General features: G+C 38.4%; 2 protein-coding genes across 2 annotated transcripts; one reads left to right on the plus strand and one right to left on the minus strand.

Annotated features, from left to right (window-relative positions):
• Positions 1–168: 168 nt before the first annotated feature.
• Positions 169–9604, minus strand: LOC119729042 (O(6)-methylguanine-induced apoptosis 2-like). Its single transcript, XM_038201535.1, has 9 exons — positions 9277–9604; positions 7408–7529; positions 6887–6991; positions 5781–5960; positions 5219–5330; positions 3741–3844; positions 2736–2803; positions 1749–1942; positions 169–754 (listed from the first exon to the last, which is right to left on the minus strand). Exons 1-9 carry the CDS (start codon positions 9353–9355, stop codon positions 678–680), a joined length of 1041 nt encoding a protein of 346 aa, XP_038057463.1. The 5' UTR covers positions 9356–9604; the 3' UTR covers positions 169–677.
• Positions 9605–10840: 1236 nt separating this feature from the next.
• Positions 10841–16862, plus strand: LOC119729041 (ribonucleoside-diphosphate reductase subunit M2 B-like). The gene is made up of 8 exons (XM_038201534.1): positions 10841–11116; positions 11390–11440; positions 12493–12549; positions 12746–12838; positions 13324–13628; positions 13926–14154; positions 14703–14921; positions 15609–16862. The coding sequence occupies exons 1-8, from the start codon at positions 11021–11023 to the stop codon at positions 15759–15761; spliced, it is 1203 nt and encodes a 400-aa protein (XP_038057462.1). The 5' UTR covers positions 10841–11020; the 3' UTR covers positions 15762–16862.
• Positions 16863–17993: the final 1131 nt, after the last annotated feature.

The raw sequence follows: 17993 nt of genomic DNA on the forward strand, positions 1-17993 counted from the left end.
GGTCAGATTCCGTAAAGGTTTGGAATTTGTGGCCAATGTTTTGAGAATTTGCTTAATTGTACAACAGCCTGAGGAAAAGTGTTCATGAAGGTTGATGTGATTTTTTTTGTTGGGGTTGGGGTGTGGAGGTGGGGGTGGGGGTGGGGGATTGAGATTGGGGGATGGGGGAGTAGCTATAAATGGGGTGTGAATGTGGACACATGTACTTTCAAACTCAATTTTGCACAAGTTAGTAAACAAAAATCCTTCCCATTTTCGTAAGAGCACATGAAGTACATTAACGGCCGCCACACAGAAATTTTAAAAACACAAGAAAAATTACATATATTAACTTGGTGCTGAAACCAAGTGGGAGATGCCAATTCATTGTTTCTAACATATCTTCGTACTCTGTTTCATCATAGAACCCTCAAAGAAATCACATTTTACCAGTGACAATAAACATGACCATTTTGATTGGATGGATCTGATAGAAATGGTTTCTATCGGAAAAGAAACTCATGCTGAAGGGAGGTATGTTAACAGCTTCAATGATTGAAGCTATATGTGTACATGTCGTTAGAAAATGTCTGGGGTTAAAATTTGAATAAAACCTGGCCATCCCCTGGCCTGTTGTCTTTGACACTACGATAAAGGACTCTGAACATATAAACCGAATACATGGAAGTTTCTGTTGATCACGGACAGACCCATTTCTTTTGGGCGTTGTACAGGAAGGACTGGCCCTTGTTGGTGGGCTCTGGTCGGTAAGTTGCTGTAGAAAGAATGAAAAAAACAATGGTAATTAGAATGAGGAGATTTAATCTTTCGTCGTGTTGGGCTCTGTAATGAGAAGTTTTATACATGAACAAGAACAGTATACATGTTCAACCTGGGTTTGCACAAGAATATAGAATAAAAACCAAAATATGTCAACGGGAAAAGGCCAATATTGAATTTACATCACCCCAACGCAAATTCCATCTTATGAATAGTATGTTCACATTAGCCGTAGACTGGGGGGAAAAACAGGACAGCGTACTTCTAAAACATTGAATTTGAAGAGTTGGTACAAACTAAAGTGTCCGCAACTGCCAAAATTGAAAGAAGACACCAGCATACCCCTCATCAGGCATGCAACTGGGAATTTGGAAAAAAAAATTAAAAATTCCAAACCACACAAGACTTTGTACAGTGTTTGAATTTGTAATGGCATTCATGAGAAGTACAAAAACGAGGAATTGGCGGATCAAAGGAAAAGTTGCTTGCCTGCCTCATAAGGCTACAACTGATACTGTCTGGCCTCACTTCCCGAAGACTGATCTAAAGGTCTCTCTCAAAGATGGCCATCTTTGTGGGAGAACTGCAACTGCATATTTTACGATATCAAGCACGCATTGCGCAGTGTTGAAAATGTTCCAAACACGCACACTTGTTGCTAGAAATGTGTTCAAAATACGACGCTGCCAATGCGCGTTATGCAAGTTGACGCTCAAAATGCCGATGCACGTGGACGGTCTGTAGGAAATGACGTCATTTGAGAGCGACCTATACAGCATTTGGGTTTGTCATTTCCAATGAAATTACAACCGTTCCAGCATTTATTTCACTATCTCATTTTTAAAAATTCCTCTCTGTCTTATTAATAAATTCTTTTCAACATAATCATAAACTTGTGTCCTTATTTTTAAGTTCACAAAATCACTGCAATTTGTTACTAAGCCCCTCCCTAAAAAAAAAGGAAAAGAAATAAAAAGGAATATTCATACCTGGTCCTGGGTTATCGGATGTCCTATGGAGGTTTCCCGTCCATCGGCTTGTCGTCGATACAAACACTGCACCGGACATGTAATGCTTGGGGGCGCCCTTGTAGTTGACTAGCTCATAGCTGCCTGGGCCGGGCTCCGGTAAGGGAGGGGGGAGGGGCATCGCAGGGGCGGATATGCATAGATAGTGCTTTCTCCTGTGGGAATGGACGAAATAAATGATGCTGATAGTGTATACTGGCTATGACTTACAGGGTTAAATTTAATACTTGAAAAGAACAACTGCTAAAGCCAAGTGCTTTTATGTAAACATACATCCTGTCATTAAAACCCTTCTGCTATCTGAACAGTCACAGACAGTCAAAAATCGTCCTCTTCTTCTGCCATTCTGCACAGGCTAGTCACCAACAGTCAGATCATATTTTAAGCAAGTACTGTGACTAGTCAAATTCAGTCAACAGACAAAAACAGGCAAGTGGTATTCATAGCTGGCGTATCAATCACCTACAGTCAAAGCATAGCTGTGTCAAGTTACATAAACAGTCACAGCCAGTCAATCCTGCTTTATGTAGGCTGGGAGCCCTTAACTGTAAAAACAGTCACTTGATTGATTTTGACTGCAATGGCAACTTGGCACAAAATGTATATTTGCATAGAAGGGTAAACAGTATAATAAATAAATGTTTTCCTGGGTTAATAGGGCCTATTTCGTGAAGCCTCTAAGCACTAAATTCTGCTAGGCACATAGTATTCACTGGTCCACCATGAGATACCTAAATGTGGATGCTCTCTAAAACACTGCATGCTGGTTATGAAAATAGTGGTTGCAGAAATATTTCAAAGAGATGGCTAGACTATAAGGCAGTATGATGTGAGTAAGGATATGTAAAATGTAATAGAAAGCAGCTGAGCCATTACACAGAATGAAATTTTTTTTTTTTTAAGAAGGAAACAGAAATGATAAAACTTTTTACTGCTTTGGACACTTACGGCATGAGTAGCCTGTTAGCTGGTTCTTCAACGGGCTCATGAGGCCTGTACTGGCCCGGACCAGGATTCTACAAAACCAAATCCAAGAAGAAAATCACATCACATTAAATGAAAATATGGGACTCTCGGAAAATTTGGGACTCTCAGTACTGTGTATGAGAGTCCCAAAACTTCAGATAGTAAAAACATGCAAAAACAAGAAAACAGAGTGGCACATGAAACAACCAGTCCAACATCCCTTAGTTCTGCATCAATCAGCTGTGTCAAAAGAAACATCTGGTACCTAGCTCTATTTCTACACATTCTCTATAGTCATGCCACCAGACTACTGCAGGGTCGATCTTTTCAAAAAGTTGGACATATACCAGTCTAGTCTTAGACTTCAAATTAAAAATCACTTGACTTCACTCTCAGGTGCGAAATGTTGCAGAAAAGTCTCCTTAAAAATTGAATTGAGACCTCAACTTGGCTGGTGAAATACTGAGGACCTTGTCTTAGCCTCATGAAAATTTTGGAGAATTTTGTCGGCTAAAGAGTGAGTACAGTTGGCCTGATGTTGTTTGGCATGTTTTTCTGCACTCAAGGTACCAGTCTGACCAAATGCATGCTCCTATCTTCCTTTTTACATTGTGTAAAATGTCGGAATTTGATTCATTTTACGCTGTTCAAACTTTCAAAAATTTAAATGTAGAGGCAGGCCACAAAAGGCTTTTGTTCCAATAGTATAACCGTGTGTTACATCCTCATAGCTTGTGAAATTATACAAAAATAAATTGAAGGACAGTCTTTCTTGTTTTGCATTCATGCCCAGGTTCAAACCTCTGACCCAAAGACACTAATAATTTGTCCATATTCAATGAAAGTTAGTCAATTTTGGTGTGATTGGTGCAGTACATTTTGTTTTATTATGCAACTGACAGGCAGAGGCGCTAATTGGGGTACTGCAGACCCAAAGTTCAGGGTCTTTTAGCACAACCTGTCAGTGAGAGAGAATGTATGACTTACGTCGGCGGGCGTGACGGCCATTTGTCGTTTGGTTGTTGATTTGAAGCTACTGGTGGGTGCATTTGCGGACGGTTTGGTGAGACTGTCGCTGATATTGTACTGGCCTGTGGATTGCGAGGTCAAAACAATTAATGAACAAGACAATTTTTATAAATATAGATATTTTTACAGTTAAAGGGAATGTACATCATTGGCTTTCGCTGTAATTTTCAGAAATGAACTATTTGAGGGGTTAGTATAATAGATCAAATATTGTTACACTGACATGTTTGAAGTTTTGTGTCCGAAAATGCTGGAAAAACCAAGAAAAACAAAAAATGTTCAAGTAGTCTGGTTCCCTGACTCCACTAAAGATAAAATGGATCAATTTATAGATGCCGGAAAATTGTAGGGTAAGGGAACCAGTCTAGCTGACCTGCACCCGTTCATGAACATGTAACCAATAGCAAACACAATTTGGACTGAAACAAATGGTAAAAATGGAGCAGTTGTTGAAAAATAGTTAGGTTTTTCCAACGGTGGTCGGCCAACCACTGTTGGAAATGTATACAAAAATACCATTTTCTTGAAAATGACTTCACACCAGGTGCCATAATTTTACAGAATGCTTTAGACTGTCATGTACCAACATCCTAGTAAGGTATTTCGTAACAACTTGGTAGTTTTATTTTTCGATGTTTGCAAATGTTGTATTTTCCCTTTAATACTTTTTGCGTTGTTGAGTATTGGTACTGGTTTGCAGTAACGCCTATGTATTAGTCTCTAAATGAGGTCCCCACATGGAACAAATAGATTTAGGGTAGGAAGGGGTATTTTCGACGGGTGGAGAATCCGACTAGGGTCTGACTAGGATTGATTATATGCTGCAAACAAAGTAAGTGCGTAGTCATGTTATAATAGTAATAACAGTTAAGATCTCACTCTCTCAGTTACACTAGGCAGTGCTGGTTTTACTTATTCGGTCGAATTCTCCTCCTATCCCATCTGTTTATCAGTAAGTTGGGGGATAATCAACAGGAGGCAGAATCCGATCAATCAGTACTAAGCAAAAACAACTTGGATTTACCCCACCCGTTGTTTTTTTAGAATTCACTAGTCACCATCAAGAAGAATTAAAGTTAGCAAATTGTTTGAAAGTTTCTCCACTGACTTTCTTAACGCTATGCTTATGTGCATTTTTACACTAAAATACTATAATTTTCTTTGGATAATCATAAATTTTGTAATCAGAATGGAATTTTTTTCTTCTTCATAAAATTAGGTTAACTGCAGAACGTCAACTTACAATTAATAAATTCTCAGTTTCAAGGGAAGTGATACCTTATAGACGACAAGTAATATTAAAAATAATAATAGTAATATTGAAACCAGAATTGCCTATTATTACTGACTAAATGAAGATCTTTGTTGGCCCATCTACAAACAGGTTTGGAATGAGGAATACTTTGGAAGACCATCAATGAAGATGAAGCACTTACAAGGAGCAGGCGCTAACGTCTTGGGCCCCTGGAAATCTATTCTCTTAGATGTCGACTTGAATGATGCTTGGAACTGACTGCCATGGTGCTTGTGTAATCCGCTGTCTGATATCTGGATTTGAACCCAAAAAACCAAAAAAAATATATATTCACAAAAACCTACAATCAGCATCCGGGACACGTTCTCATTCAGCCGATTGCAGCTACGCAACGTCATGCACTGAACTGATGAATAATGGCAACCGCAGGCGCGCGTGCGTCGTGTCAACGCTTGCGCGCACCCATTCAAGGATTCGCCGAATTGCAAACCAACTGCTAACGGAAATTTCCAAAAATGCGTCACTTGACCCATCTTTGGAAATGGCTTTCGAAGTTTATTGTTTTCTTCAAAATGACAGCATGCCAGAAAGAATAATTTCACAGGGAGTTTAGTGCCATTACTATCTTTTAACCAAAACTTTTTTAAAAATAATTTTGTAAGTCACGTTTTGGATAGCTGCAAATGATGTACTCTATCTTTAAGCCAAAGTGACAGGCCTGTAAATGATGCCGATGTGCTCACATTGTACTGATTTGGAGCTGGTTGGTCCCCGCGCTTGTCCTGTGCAACCGCAATGGGCTTGTGGAATGAACTGGAGGCAGGTGCCTGGTTGCAGTCAGTCTGGGTCCTGAGTAGACTGGGGAGATTGTAGGCAGCTGAGCCGGGGCCTGGCGTACCTTTCTGCCTTGGCATTCTGCGGGTCTGGTAAACAGGAAACGGGAAACTTAATGCCCTGAGTAAGGTGCGGATTTGGTTAAATACTTTTAAATGCAGTTTTTTGTTAAAATTCTTGGAGCATGAGCCATTTTGTCTTACTTATCAATCTGTTATGTGCCAACAGAGTTTTAAAGGGAATATACAACATTTGCTTTTGCTGTAATTTTCAGAAATGGATGGATCTGGGGGTTAGATTTTTTTTAGCAAATATTGTCACACTGACCTGTTTAATGTTTTGTGTTCGTAGACGCTGGAAAAACCAAGAAAAAAATGCTGTTCTTGTAGTCTGGTTCCCTGACTTCACTTAAGGTCAGGGAACCAGTCTAGCTGGCTTGCACCGGTTCACGGATGTGTTACCGATTGCAAACACAATTTGGACTAAGTGAATTGTAAATTTGGGGGCAGTATTAGAAAGAAAAATAAAAGCCAGTCCTTTTTCAATGATTGTCAGTTGACCACCATTGGAAATTGATATAAAAATCCAATTTTCTTGAAAATGACAGCACAACAGCTCCCATGATTTTACAGGATGCTTGTGGCTATTATTCAATCACCGTCCAGTAAGGTATTTCATTATAATTCGGTAGTTGTGTTTTTTATGTTTGCAAATGTTGTATATTGCCTTTCACCATGCAAATCACAAGTCGGGCCAAAACAAAAGTAAGGGTATAAAAAAAATAACAAAGGAATTGATTCTTCAGTTAATTTGAATAGCTATAAACCATTTGACTTGAGACTTGGTGATTTTTAACAAACCTGGAAGGATTATGCTTTAGTCCCCCCCCCCTCCCCCCCCCCCCCCTCTTATAAAAATGTCTGGCTACACAATGGGTGCAAATATTTGTGCACCACAGTTTCTGAGGGGCGAGTGAACAACAAACCAGAAATTGAGGGATGTCAATCATTCTCACCTTGGATACAAAGCCAACGCCCACCCCTTTCTTGGAGAATGATGAACTATCCCTGACAGCTGCCACTCGGAGGTTGCCATACGTTCCTGGACCAGGGTTCTCATTCTAAGCAGAATCAAGCAAAGAACTTGTATATTAAAGCAATGGAAACAAATTCACTTATCCTTAAACTTTACAAAATACTTTTCGGGTCAAAATAGCATTGCAGTAAACTTTTTCAACATGACAACGATTATTAGAGTAAGGACCGTTCAAGACGCCGTGCTACTTTCGCGCCAAACTTAATTGAAATGAAAGCGGCAATAGCTTGACTACAGCACGGCAGTTGCTCCAAACGCGGAATATCAATTGCATGTTTTCACTACCTTAACTTTTGGGACTCTCACTCATACACAGAATTGAGAGTCCCAGATTTTCGGACTAGGATTGTCCCGACTATAGTTGGGGCCATTGCTATAGTTGGGGGTTATAACAGCTTCAATATATTCCTTCTGTGTGGAATTTTAAATGTTCACACTTACAACATTGACATCATGGTTGAATCTTTTTGTTGTCCCACCAAATCCTCTTTTATCTGTATTCGGTGTGACGATGGTTTGATATTTGGTTGGTATTGACGACGTAGCAGCAACAACACCAGGGCCTGTGGAGAAAGAAAAAACATAAAATGACAGGGTGTGAGGTCACATTGTATTTAATTGACAAGAGACAAAGTCTTGTTAGTTGTAAAACTAAAAACATTCATTTTAACTTAAGTTAGAATAAAGTCAATGAAAATGAAAGTCATGCAAGTAAAAAAAATGTTTGAAAATAACATTTTCCAATTTTGCAGTAGGCCTACCGGGTAGCTGGTATATGGTTAGAAAATCAAGATACTACATAATTTTTCACTTTCTAGCTTTTTCAATTAAATTATTTACATTTAACCTTTTAATCACAGTCATTGTGGTGTTCACTTAAAGAAATCAAAGAAAACTAGAAATGTGTTTGTGGACAAACACTGAGCTGTTTCGACCGTTTTATTAATGACTGCCGTAAAAGGAGTTTCATCCAGGTCGAATGAACATGTACATGCGTATTCTATACAAAAAGTGTCTATCCTACGTCCCTGACTATGCATGAAAAAGTTAGCCGGAAATCGGCTGAAACGGTCACTGTGGACAGGATTTGACCTCAGCAACACGTGCGCTGCGCGCGGGCTGACTGACATACGATATGTACAACGTACGTGCATGTACATGTACATTGTGGACTGTGCATGTTTTAAAGCAGAGTTATTGTCAACCTGAAGTTTTAAGCGTGCGCAGGGCATGTCCGAGTTTGCTTATTGCCTCGAAGCTTTGAAATATTTTAGACCTACCCTTAAATAGACAATTATAGTAAAAACTAATATAAAAACTGCCATGGTTGATTTTTCAGGAATTTTTTAAGGAAAAAGGTTTTTTTCATTATAACTTCCGGTCTGATGACGTCATCCACCTTAAACTTCGCACACATCTTAAATGGGTCAAGGTCATCATATACACCAATATTTAGGCGATTCCGACAAACTTCGCCACAGACATCTATTCAAAATACATTTTTGAAAATTTTCAACCTGTCGCTAGAGGGCGCTCGAAGATTGCATGACGTCATCGGTAGATGATTTGAAGAATACTATTAGCCAAGAGACTAACACAGTTAAAAGCAAGTTCATATCTATTACCACTTTTAAATAATAAGCCACTTCCGGTTTTGGCCTTTTTCGACCGGAAGCAAGGGTCACGTGATTTTACGCACACTGAATGAAATAAAGACCTCAACCTACTCTACCACTTGCTGGCAACAGAATGCTGCGGACGCGTACGGTTGATTTCTTATGCATTCTTAAATATTAAAATTGTCACAATTTAATTGCCTATAAATAAACACCGGATGACGTCATCATGACGTCATCATTACACAATGTTGTTTGAATTAGAGTCTTTGCTTGGACAAAGATTGGTGTAAATGAATTACTGGCAAAGAGTCGAAAATGCCCTCTGAAAATTGACATTTTTTTTTTAATTTCTGTGTACAAAGTCTATGGGACAAATTAAATATTCAAAATTCTATAATAAATCACGTGATGACGTCAGCATGACGAAAAGTTTCGGGACACATCTTCAGATGGTGGTCTAAGTGTGTGCCAGGTTTGAAGTCGATCGGATTTGAAAAAAAGCCAAAAGTGACTTGTAGAACGAAAACACGTGTTATCCTATGAGAAAAAAGTCTGAAAAATAAAAGAGAAAAAAAAAAATAACAGAAACAAGAGCTGTTTCGGTGTGTACACCGAAACAGCTAAATATTTTATCACGAAATAGATAAAATAATCGACACACCGTACAAGTTCCACTGAATTTTGGACCTACCTTTATGAAGTCTACCGGATCTTTCCCCACCCACAGACCTCCTGTAGCCAGGTTCTAATGTCTGCACACTATCTGCCATTTTATTTCGGCATAAAAGATAATTTACAAGGAAATTTTAAAATTTTTGAGCACGTTCCCCCAACAATTCTGTAAACATTGTCTTGCACCGTTGCACGCCTAATAGTTTACAAATATCACTGCGCGAGAGAACTATGTTTTATAATCTTGTTCTCCAAATGTGGACAAAATCATCCAAATGTGAATAATATTTGGATAAACTGTAATCATAATTACACGAAAACGTGTTTTTATCAGAAATAAGTTGTGTAAATCCAAAAATTGCATGAAAACTTATGGGGAGCGGAATGATATCGTTACTATGACTACAAAGTTGTCTATGATGGTTAGCCTTTTCACAAGCGAATAAAACACACTGCGGATGCGACTGTTCGATGAGACTACTAAAAACCGCCTGAAGCAAACGATTTTCGGATAATCGTTCCCAAAGTCGCCCCGGCCACTTATTTCGGTGAAATTCGAAAACAGCAAGGGGAGTCATCTTGTGTGATCTTTGAAAATGATCTTGCTGACTGGATTGCCCTGAAATATGCAACAACAACAAAAATAAAACAAATTGCACGGTCTAATATTTCGATGTGAAACGCACTGAAACAGACGGAGCTGAGGATTTAAATAGAATATGTCATGGCGTAAAATATTCTCTCCCCAAATCTTTTCGCGAATTAATATACCCCAGCTAAGTAAAATCATATGAATGTATTAAACTGTTATGTTAATAAACTCTTGCAAAAGTAGTTAATTTGATTAACCAAGGTAGTCATGTGTGCAGGGTGAGTCTTTTTTCTGACTGAAAAATTAACCTATTATACCGACTGGACTTTTTGCTTTCATACTACTAGGGCCACGCTTTCAGAGAAAATATGGAACATTTTATTATCACATCGAACTTTTAAAGTGAAGTTAAAATTCGGTAAGAAAACATCATTCGATGTATAATTTTTTTTCGACAGCAAAAAAATGTCGAGTATGGGGCGACCATTGGACCCCCCACCAAAATCAATACCCGTACCCTGTGCGCGCATGCAACACAATGTACAAGTTCTTCAAAAGGACTATACCAAACTATCGAAATGTTTCAGAAAAGGTTATGCAACGTATTATGTAAATGTGTACAAAATAAATAGTACCAAATTATCACTCATTTACCAATTGAATCAAATCTCTCTTCGTATTGATGAATCAATTTTTGTTAAAAAAAAACTTTTACTACAAGATTCATTAACAATAATTGTTAAGAGTTTGTGAACACCCCTGTTGGTCAGTATGGTCCTTTCCATCTCTCTAATCACGGTACATTGCACTCTCTGTGGTTGCAGCTGTTATCGCTATGTGCGTGTAAGATATTATGCAAATTATAAATAACCTATCACAGCGAGGTTTATTGAAGCGGAATTAAGAAAGACCAATCATCGACTTCAATTTTGGGTTAGCCCCGCCTAGCCCCGCAAAGCTAAAGCAGTGACCCTGCCGGGCCAACCACAACTGGGCGCGCCACGTATATCCCATAACCCGCGAAAATCAATTTTGGCGTTTGGAATTGTTCATTCGTCCTGTTGCTCCCGCCCTGGCCACATCTGTTCAACTAGCCCAGTATTTACCCCCATTAATAGTAATTCACATCCTCGTCTTTGCAGCTGTAAAGTAGCCCTTCAAATCACTCAAAATGTTGTCGATGCACTCACCAGATTCCACCGCTAACAAGATGAAGACCCTGACCAATAATATGCAAAATTCGAGAATCAGCGACCAAGAAAACCAGGTGAGTTTTTACATCTTTGTCAAGTTTGTGTTCACATTTTGATTGGAGGGAAAATTACTTTTTGGACAGAGAAACAAAGTTCTTCAACTCAGTCCAGATAGGCCTGTATCATAAGATATTATCGATATTGAGAGCTGTTTTTCTTGTGAAACTGAATGCTAAAAAACAAGCTAGGCCTATGCAGATTTTGGCTCCATTTCATCATGTTCATTTGGAAATGAAACGGTGGAGAGTTTAAGTTTGTGATTCCTTTTTTCCCCATTTCCGCCACAGCATCCAATGAGGACAAAACAAGTCAAAGTTCTTGGAGACAGCCAAAAGCAAGTAAGTGGAGTTGCCCCTTTGTTTTCCGACCTTAGGTAACATTTCGGTTAAAACCGGTAGGAATTTTTTGTTTTGAACGGTTCCTTGTGTAACCAGCTGATATTTGGGGTTACGCAAGGGGTTATTGTTGGCCCCGAGCGCGGGAAGGCTAACCGGCACAATGGATCCCATTGTTTGCGTAAAGCTGTACGCTCATTGAATATTCAACGATTGAGGATCAGAAAGTGAATGGTTTGGCACATAATGACTAGCTGTGTGTTGATTGCCCTGCTGCTAGTGCTACTCTGTCATGCTCAATGGTGATTGTTGTTGAGAGCGAATAGGTTTTTTTTATGTTTTGTATAAAAGAATAAATTGAGTTTTTGTTTCGTAGCATGTTCAGCCTGATTCACTATGCTGCTGCATATCATTTATCATCAAATAAAATAAATGGCATTTCAATCCAAATTTTTTTTTTTTTGTATAAATAAACTTTCATTGGGGACTAATTGATGCTTGGCCAAGCATTACAAAAAAGAATTTTGCCATGTTTACCAATGACAGTCTACATTTTGGCAAAAAGGTTGAAAATAACTTTGAATAAAGTAGAAAATTGAGAAATATTTGAATTTGATTAAATACATTTTTACTTCAACTAACAAACATCGATAGGCCAAGACCGACTTCATTTTTCATTTTCTATTTTTTTTTTGCTGTGATAGGCCCAATTGCCTAACATTAATTAATGACCTAACTTCCTGAATTTCCAATTAATTTTTGGAAACAAATCATGAAACAAAAAATAGGACACTTTGTTTTGTTTTCCCATTACAATTAGTAGAAGCCATCTTCATGATAAAATTACAACTGCGTCTTCAACGCCATCAGTTGCGTGTGCACACAGTGTGCAAAGTGTTCTAAGCATGCATGCATGTTGCTCGAAATTTCTACAAAATGCAGTTTAGCCAATGTACATCAGAAAAAGTTGACTCAAAAAATGCTAATGTTGTGACAATCTGTAGGCGGTGACGTCATCTGAGGCCTAATTTGTTGTCTTGTATTTCCATTTATAGAATATTATTCCCACAACGAAGACCCCATCGAAAGAGGAGAAAAGGAAAGAGCTGAAGGTAAGTAGACAAAAAGATTGATTTATCAATTTATAAAAAGAATTCAAACAGTTGTTACTGTTTCAACTTGGGTCACTTCACTCTAACTAAGCAAAACAATCAGATTATCATTCCATTGTTCAAAGTTATGAGTAGTTTGAAGAGGTTTCCTACCAAAGAGTTGCTTGTTTTTAACAAATCAACTTTTCTTCTACAGGAATTTAAGAAAAAGCAGCAAGATTTGCTACAAGATGAGCCACTTCTACGCGAGAACCCTCATCGGTTTGTCATCTTTCCCATTCAGTACAAGGTAAAGCCAATTAACAATGGGTTAACTTATCCTTTCACCAAAATGATATTGTCATGATTTCCAACATTCACAAAATGTTCCCACTGCCTTATGTGCTCAATGTGAAATGGTTTTATTTTCTTCTTCTTTTCCTGATCTGAGCCTGGGAATAAAGTGACCCACACCCTCATACTAGTGGGCATTACAAAATCACTTGACTCATCAACAAACAACATGCTTATATTAAAAAACTATCTTATGCTAGCATACATATTCTGTGCAAAGTTGTCCTCTCGGTCAAAAATCAATCAAGTGATTGTTTCTAACAGTTAAGAGTTCCCAGCCTACAGGATTGACTGGCTGTGACTGTTTGTGTTACTTGATACAGCTTTGCTTTGACTGTAGGTGATTGATAATTCAGCTGTAAATACCAACTGTTAGATATCTCATCATTTAATAAAAAAAAAAAAAAAAAGATATCTCATCATTGCCTATGTCAATTTCAGGACATCTGGGACATGTACAAGAAGGCAGAGGCGTCGTTCTGGACGGTCGAGGAAGTCGACCTCTCCAAGGACCTCCCAGACTGGGAGTCCCTCAAGCCGGACGAGAGGCACTTCATCTCCCACGTCTTGGCCTTCTTCGCCGCCAGCGACGGCATCGTGAACGAGAACCTCGTGGAGCGGTTCAGCCAGGAGGTTCAGGTGCCCGAGGCGCGGTGTTTCTACGGGTTCCAGATCGCCATCGAGAACATTCACTCCGAGATGTACAGCTTGTTGATTGACACCTACATCAGAGACCCCAAAGAAAGGTAGGCGTCCCAAATTTGGCTGTGGACTAAGATCTGAAGTTCAAGACAAATTTTTGATGCGACTTAAGATCAGAAGTTCAAGACAAATTTTTGATGTCTCAGACATCACATGCAGAAAGTTACAGAAAATTGGGTATTTCTATTCCAATAAAAGGCATCAGGAAATGTCACACAGTAAAATCTCTCATGAGTTGACGATGGCTAGGTAAATCAGGAATCTGCCGTGGATATTGTGGTTTGAATAGGAATACAGAACAATAATTAAAGCTAAAATATTTCATCTTTTTTCTTAAAAAGGACGTTCCTGTTCAATGCCATTGAGACCCTACCTTGCGTCAAGCAGAAGGCTGACTGGGCGCTGAACTGGATCAACTCGGACATGTCCACCTACGGCGAGAGGGTTGTGGCCTTCGCCGCTGTGGAGGGCATTTTCTTCTCGGGATCCTTCGCCTCCATCTTCTGGCTGAAGAAGAGAGGACTGATGCACGGCCTGACGTTCTCCAATGAGCTGATCAGTCGCGATGAGGTACATCGTAAAATATTAACTCGACTAACTGTGTAGGGAACAAGAAATCGTTCTTTGTATCTTGACTCTCAAGTCCCACGAAAAGTGTTGCTGGGCTCCTCCTTAAAAAAAATTGCAAAATGTACAAAACCTGACGAATTGGGAGGCTATGGGAAAGGGCTAATCAAACACTGTGTCCCTTTTAAGGGATTGAATCTCGAAACTCTTTGTAGTCCTAAGAAGTAGTTTCATCAGAATTGCACAGTTGAAAAACTCTTCACAAAGACAAAGAATTTGTTAAAGACAAACTATAACAAAGGAGAATTTAAGGTTTTAGGATTGTACAAATCTGTACTGAACCTTTAAAAAAAATGTTCATCAAAAAGTCACAAAAAGTCCCACCATTTGGAAATGGTCAATGGTCACACTGTATCATACACCAAGAAAATGTTTTCAAACTTTATAAATTAACAAGGTCTTGACTAACATTTGATTAGGTGTTCCATACCAAACCTCAACATATTCGAATGCTATAATGCAACTCCTTTTTTTTTCTTTCCATTTTCCAGGGTCTGCACTGTGACTTTGCCTGCCTCATGTTCAGCCATCTCGTCCACAAACCCTCAGAGGAACGCATCAAGTTCATCATCAAGGAGGCTGTCAAGATCGAGCAGGAGTTCCTCACGGACGCGCTGCCGTGCTCGCTCATCGGAATGAACGCCAAGCTCATGAAGCAGTACATCGAGTTTGTGGCCGACAGGTTGCTCCTAGAGCTCAAATGCACGAAGGTACGTTCCAAGCTAGTGTGATTAAATAGCTCCTGGCAATATTTGCAAGGTAGTAAAGACCTTGGAAACATCTGTGAAAACATTTCAGTATCGAACAGCTGAATACTGAAATAGATACAATGTCTTAACACCACCCCTAACCGGATTCTTCAAAGTCAATCAGTATGAATGCAAGGATTAATGAATGCATAAGGCCAAATTAAATAACAGTTCTGCTTCCGGTTACCCTACCTACCCTATTTTGACAGCCCCTACCCTAATTACTTCGGGGAAAATGAGGGGGAAACCATCAAAAATCATCAATTACTACTGTTTACCCTTGACTGCACGCAGACACCTCCATATGATCGTACACAAAAAAATTGCCCTACCTACCTTATTTTCAAATGCCATGTAATCGGAAGCAGAACTATTTTTTTTTTGTGCCTAAATAGAAAGAATATCTTGAAGCCAACCCTAACCAAATTCTTCCAAGCCAATCGGGATGATTGCAAAGGATTAATGAATGTTCAACTCGTTGAAAGGTTTAACTGCATAATCGATTATTTTCTGGCACACTTGTGTATTTTGAATTAATCGGGAAGGTGCCAGCAAGACTGCTGAGGGTGTTATGAGAGAAATATTGCAAATTTATTTTGGATTTGCACTGTGTTCATGGCTTTGTGTTTCCCTGCCTTTCTCCTACAGATCTGGAATGTCGAGAACCCCTTTGATTTCATGGAAAACATCTCTCTGGAAGGCAAGACCAACTTCTTCGAGAAGAGGGTCGGCGAGTACCAGAAATCGGGCGTCATGGCGTCCAAAGAGGAGCAGGTATTCAGGTTAGACGCAGACTTCTAAATAAAGCACTGAAATAAACCAGATATAATCCTTATCCCTGTCTGGAATGTCGAGAAGCCCTTCGATTTCATGGAAACATCTCCCTGGAAGGCAAGACCAACTTCTTTGCTATGCAATATCATTTTGGAGAGCGGATATGAGTGGGTGTAGAAAATGACTTATCGAGAATCTATCTTAATGCAATAAGTTTTGGACACTCCTTACTCGTGGTGCTTATTTTTATCCGAATGTTTGTCCAATTTTGTGTAACGTTTTATACCTCATTTCTTACAAAAAAAATTACGAAACAATTGTGAGTTTTTATCAAGTGTGTCTGAGTGCGAGTCTTTTGATAACAATTTTCAATTTGAGTAGAGCTGAGCGTTGGAACTGAGCGTTGGGCAGAGACTAACAAACGTCATGGGCCAATGCATGCTGGGAAAACCAGTACGCAGGGCAGCTTTCGCGTTTGTTTCGTTTGAACAAAGAGAAACGTGAGCAACAGGGAACACATACTTATTTATCAATCCTGTACAAAAAGAGCATGTTTTACCAAAGTCGGACACTTTTTGAAATTTTTAATAAAAAATAGTTTAAATAGACGTGTACATTCCAATCGTACCTGTGACCTTATGTTACAAAAAAAACAAAATCTGTCCGAACTTTACATACTCTAAATTTGAGGTTACAAACAGTAATGTAGATGTTTTCCTAATAGTGCCTTCGTATTGTAAATGTTAACTTGATATGTTATAGTTTTATTGTAAATATCAGTCTTTGTGTAGCGATTTTATAAAGTTTGAGTTCATACTGACCAGCAAATCCACTGCCACAACGCAAAATATTACAGCAGACGAAAAACATACAAATCCTAGCTTGAAAATATTGCTCTATTAGTTGTTTACTTTGCTTCAGTAGTTCTTGTACATGTAAACTTTTGATAAAGGCTGGATATCGGGACCAAAACTGAATATTATTGCTTTTTGATAAATTTGACATTTTTTTATTGTGTACTTCATGAAACTTTTGTATCATGCATTTTATTTGTACTCAAATTTCTTTTTAAATGGTAGTGCCGTTTGTGCCTTAATACTGAAAGTAGAAATTTTAAACCAATAATTATATTTACTAAAGTAGAAGAGTTGAAACCACTTGTAATAAGCTATGATGATTGCATTAATTTCTGACTGAAATTCATTTTGTGCGGGTTATCATTTTTAGCTGTGATTTAATTTTAGTTAAATTTGTTTTTTATATTCCTGCTTTTGCCCATTTTTTGGGCCTGGCAGTAGATGTACATGTACAAGCCTATTTCTGCCCAACTGCCAAAGTTTGGTGTTGAAAAGACGACATAAATTCCGAATGTCTTCTCATCCTACCATTTATGGTACATGTAATTTGATTTTGCATCGGAGATGTAAATTATTGAAATACAAGGTTTTGCTCTTAACTGTTAATTTAACAGCCCTCTAAAAGCAATGTTACAAGCATAGCAGAGCGTACAATACAAAATGTATTACATGTACATAGATGAATGACAAAAACCTTGTATTTGAAACAATTTTTTTGCAAGTTGTTGAGTGTAAATAATTTGAGCCCATCATTCCTTAAAAATAAAAAAAAAATAAAAAAAAAATAAACGTGATTGTGTTATGTGTTGCTGTATTGAAGTCTGTACGGATTAGGCACAAGCTTATTGGCCTTGCTTGGATTAGTAACTGATTTATGAATTATAAACGGCCTCAAAACTAGCTGAGCTTCTGAACTTAACAAAATTAAAGGGGCCATGAGATGTAATTGTCTTCGGAACATTTTGTGCAACTTTCTACTTTCATGAGGGATGAAAACTCTGACATTCTTTTTTGGTTAATTTTATTGAAAAGTGCACTTTAAACTTAAAAAAAATGCCCTTGTAAATGGAAAATTGAAAATAAGGTTAAATAGGAAACAAGCTTTTTTAACAATTGCATTAACAATTAAAAAATACAAGCCCTTTAAAAAGATGTGAATTAAAGGGAAAATACAACATTTGCAAACATCAAAAAATAAAACTACCAAATCATTTTGAAATACCTTGCTGGACTGTTAGTGAATGACAGTGTAAAGCATCCTGTAAAATCATGGCACCTGGTATACTGTCATTTTCAAGAAAAGTGGTATTTTTGTATCAATTTCCAACGCTGATCGGCCGACCAGCGTTGGAAAAAAACTGGCTTTTTTCAAATACTGGCCCCAGTTGACCATCGCACTTGT

This window comes from Patiria miniata, unplaced genomic scaffold (genome assembly GCF_015706575.1).
Source record: "Patiria miniata isolate m_02_andy unplaced genomic scaffold, ASM1570657v1 HiC_scaffold_20, whole genome shotgun sequence".
Lineage (NCBI taxonomy): Eukaryota > Metazoa > Echinodermata > Asteroidea > Valvatida > Asterinidae > Patiria > Patiria miniata.

What these genes read in the sequence shown, in the direction of transcription:
- LOC119729042 (XM_038201535.1), bottom strand. Translation starts at nt 9,355, where the DNA reads ATGGCAGATAGTGTGCAGACATTAGAACCTGGCTACAGGAGGTCTGTG. An exon ending in TCAACCATGATGTCAATGTT is followed by an intron (nt 6,992 to 7,407) that starts GTAAGTGTGAAC and finishes GATTCTGCTTAG; the next exon opens with AATGAGAACCCTGGTCCAGG. An exon ending in GACGTTAGCGCCTGCTCCTT is followed by an intron (nt 3,845 to 5,218) that starts GTAAGTGCTTCA and finishes CGCAATCCACAG; the next exon opens with GCCAGTACAATATCAGCGAC.
- LOC119729041 (XM_038201534.1), top strand. Translation starts at nt 11,021, where the DNA reads ATGTTGTCGATGCACTCACCAGATTCCACCGCTAACAAGATGAAGACC. An exon ending in TCAGCGACCAAGAAAACCAG is followed by an intron (nt 11,117 to 11,389) that starts GTGAGTTTTTAC and finishes TTTCCGCCACAG; the next exon opens with CATCCAATGAGGACAAAACA. An exon ending in AGAAAAGGAAAGAGCTGAAG is followed by an intron (nt 12,550 to 12,745) that starts GTAAGTAGACAA and finishes TTTCTTCTACAG; the next exon opens with GAATTTAAGAAAAAGCAGCA.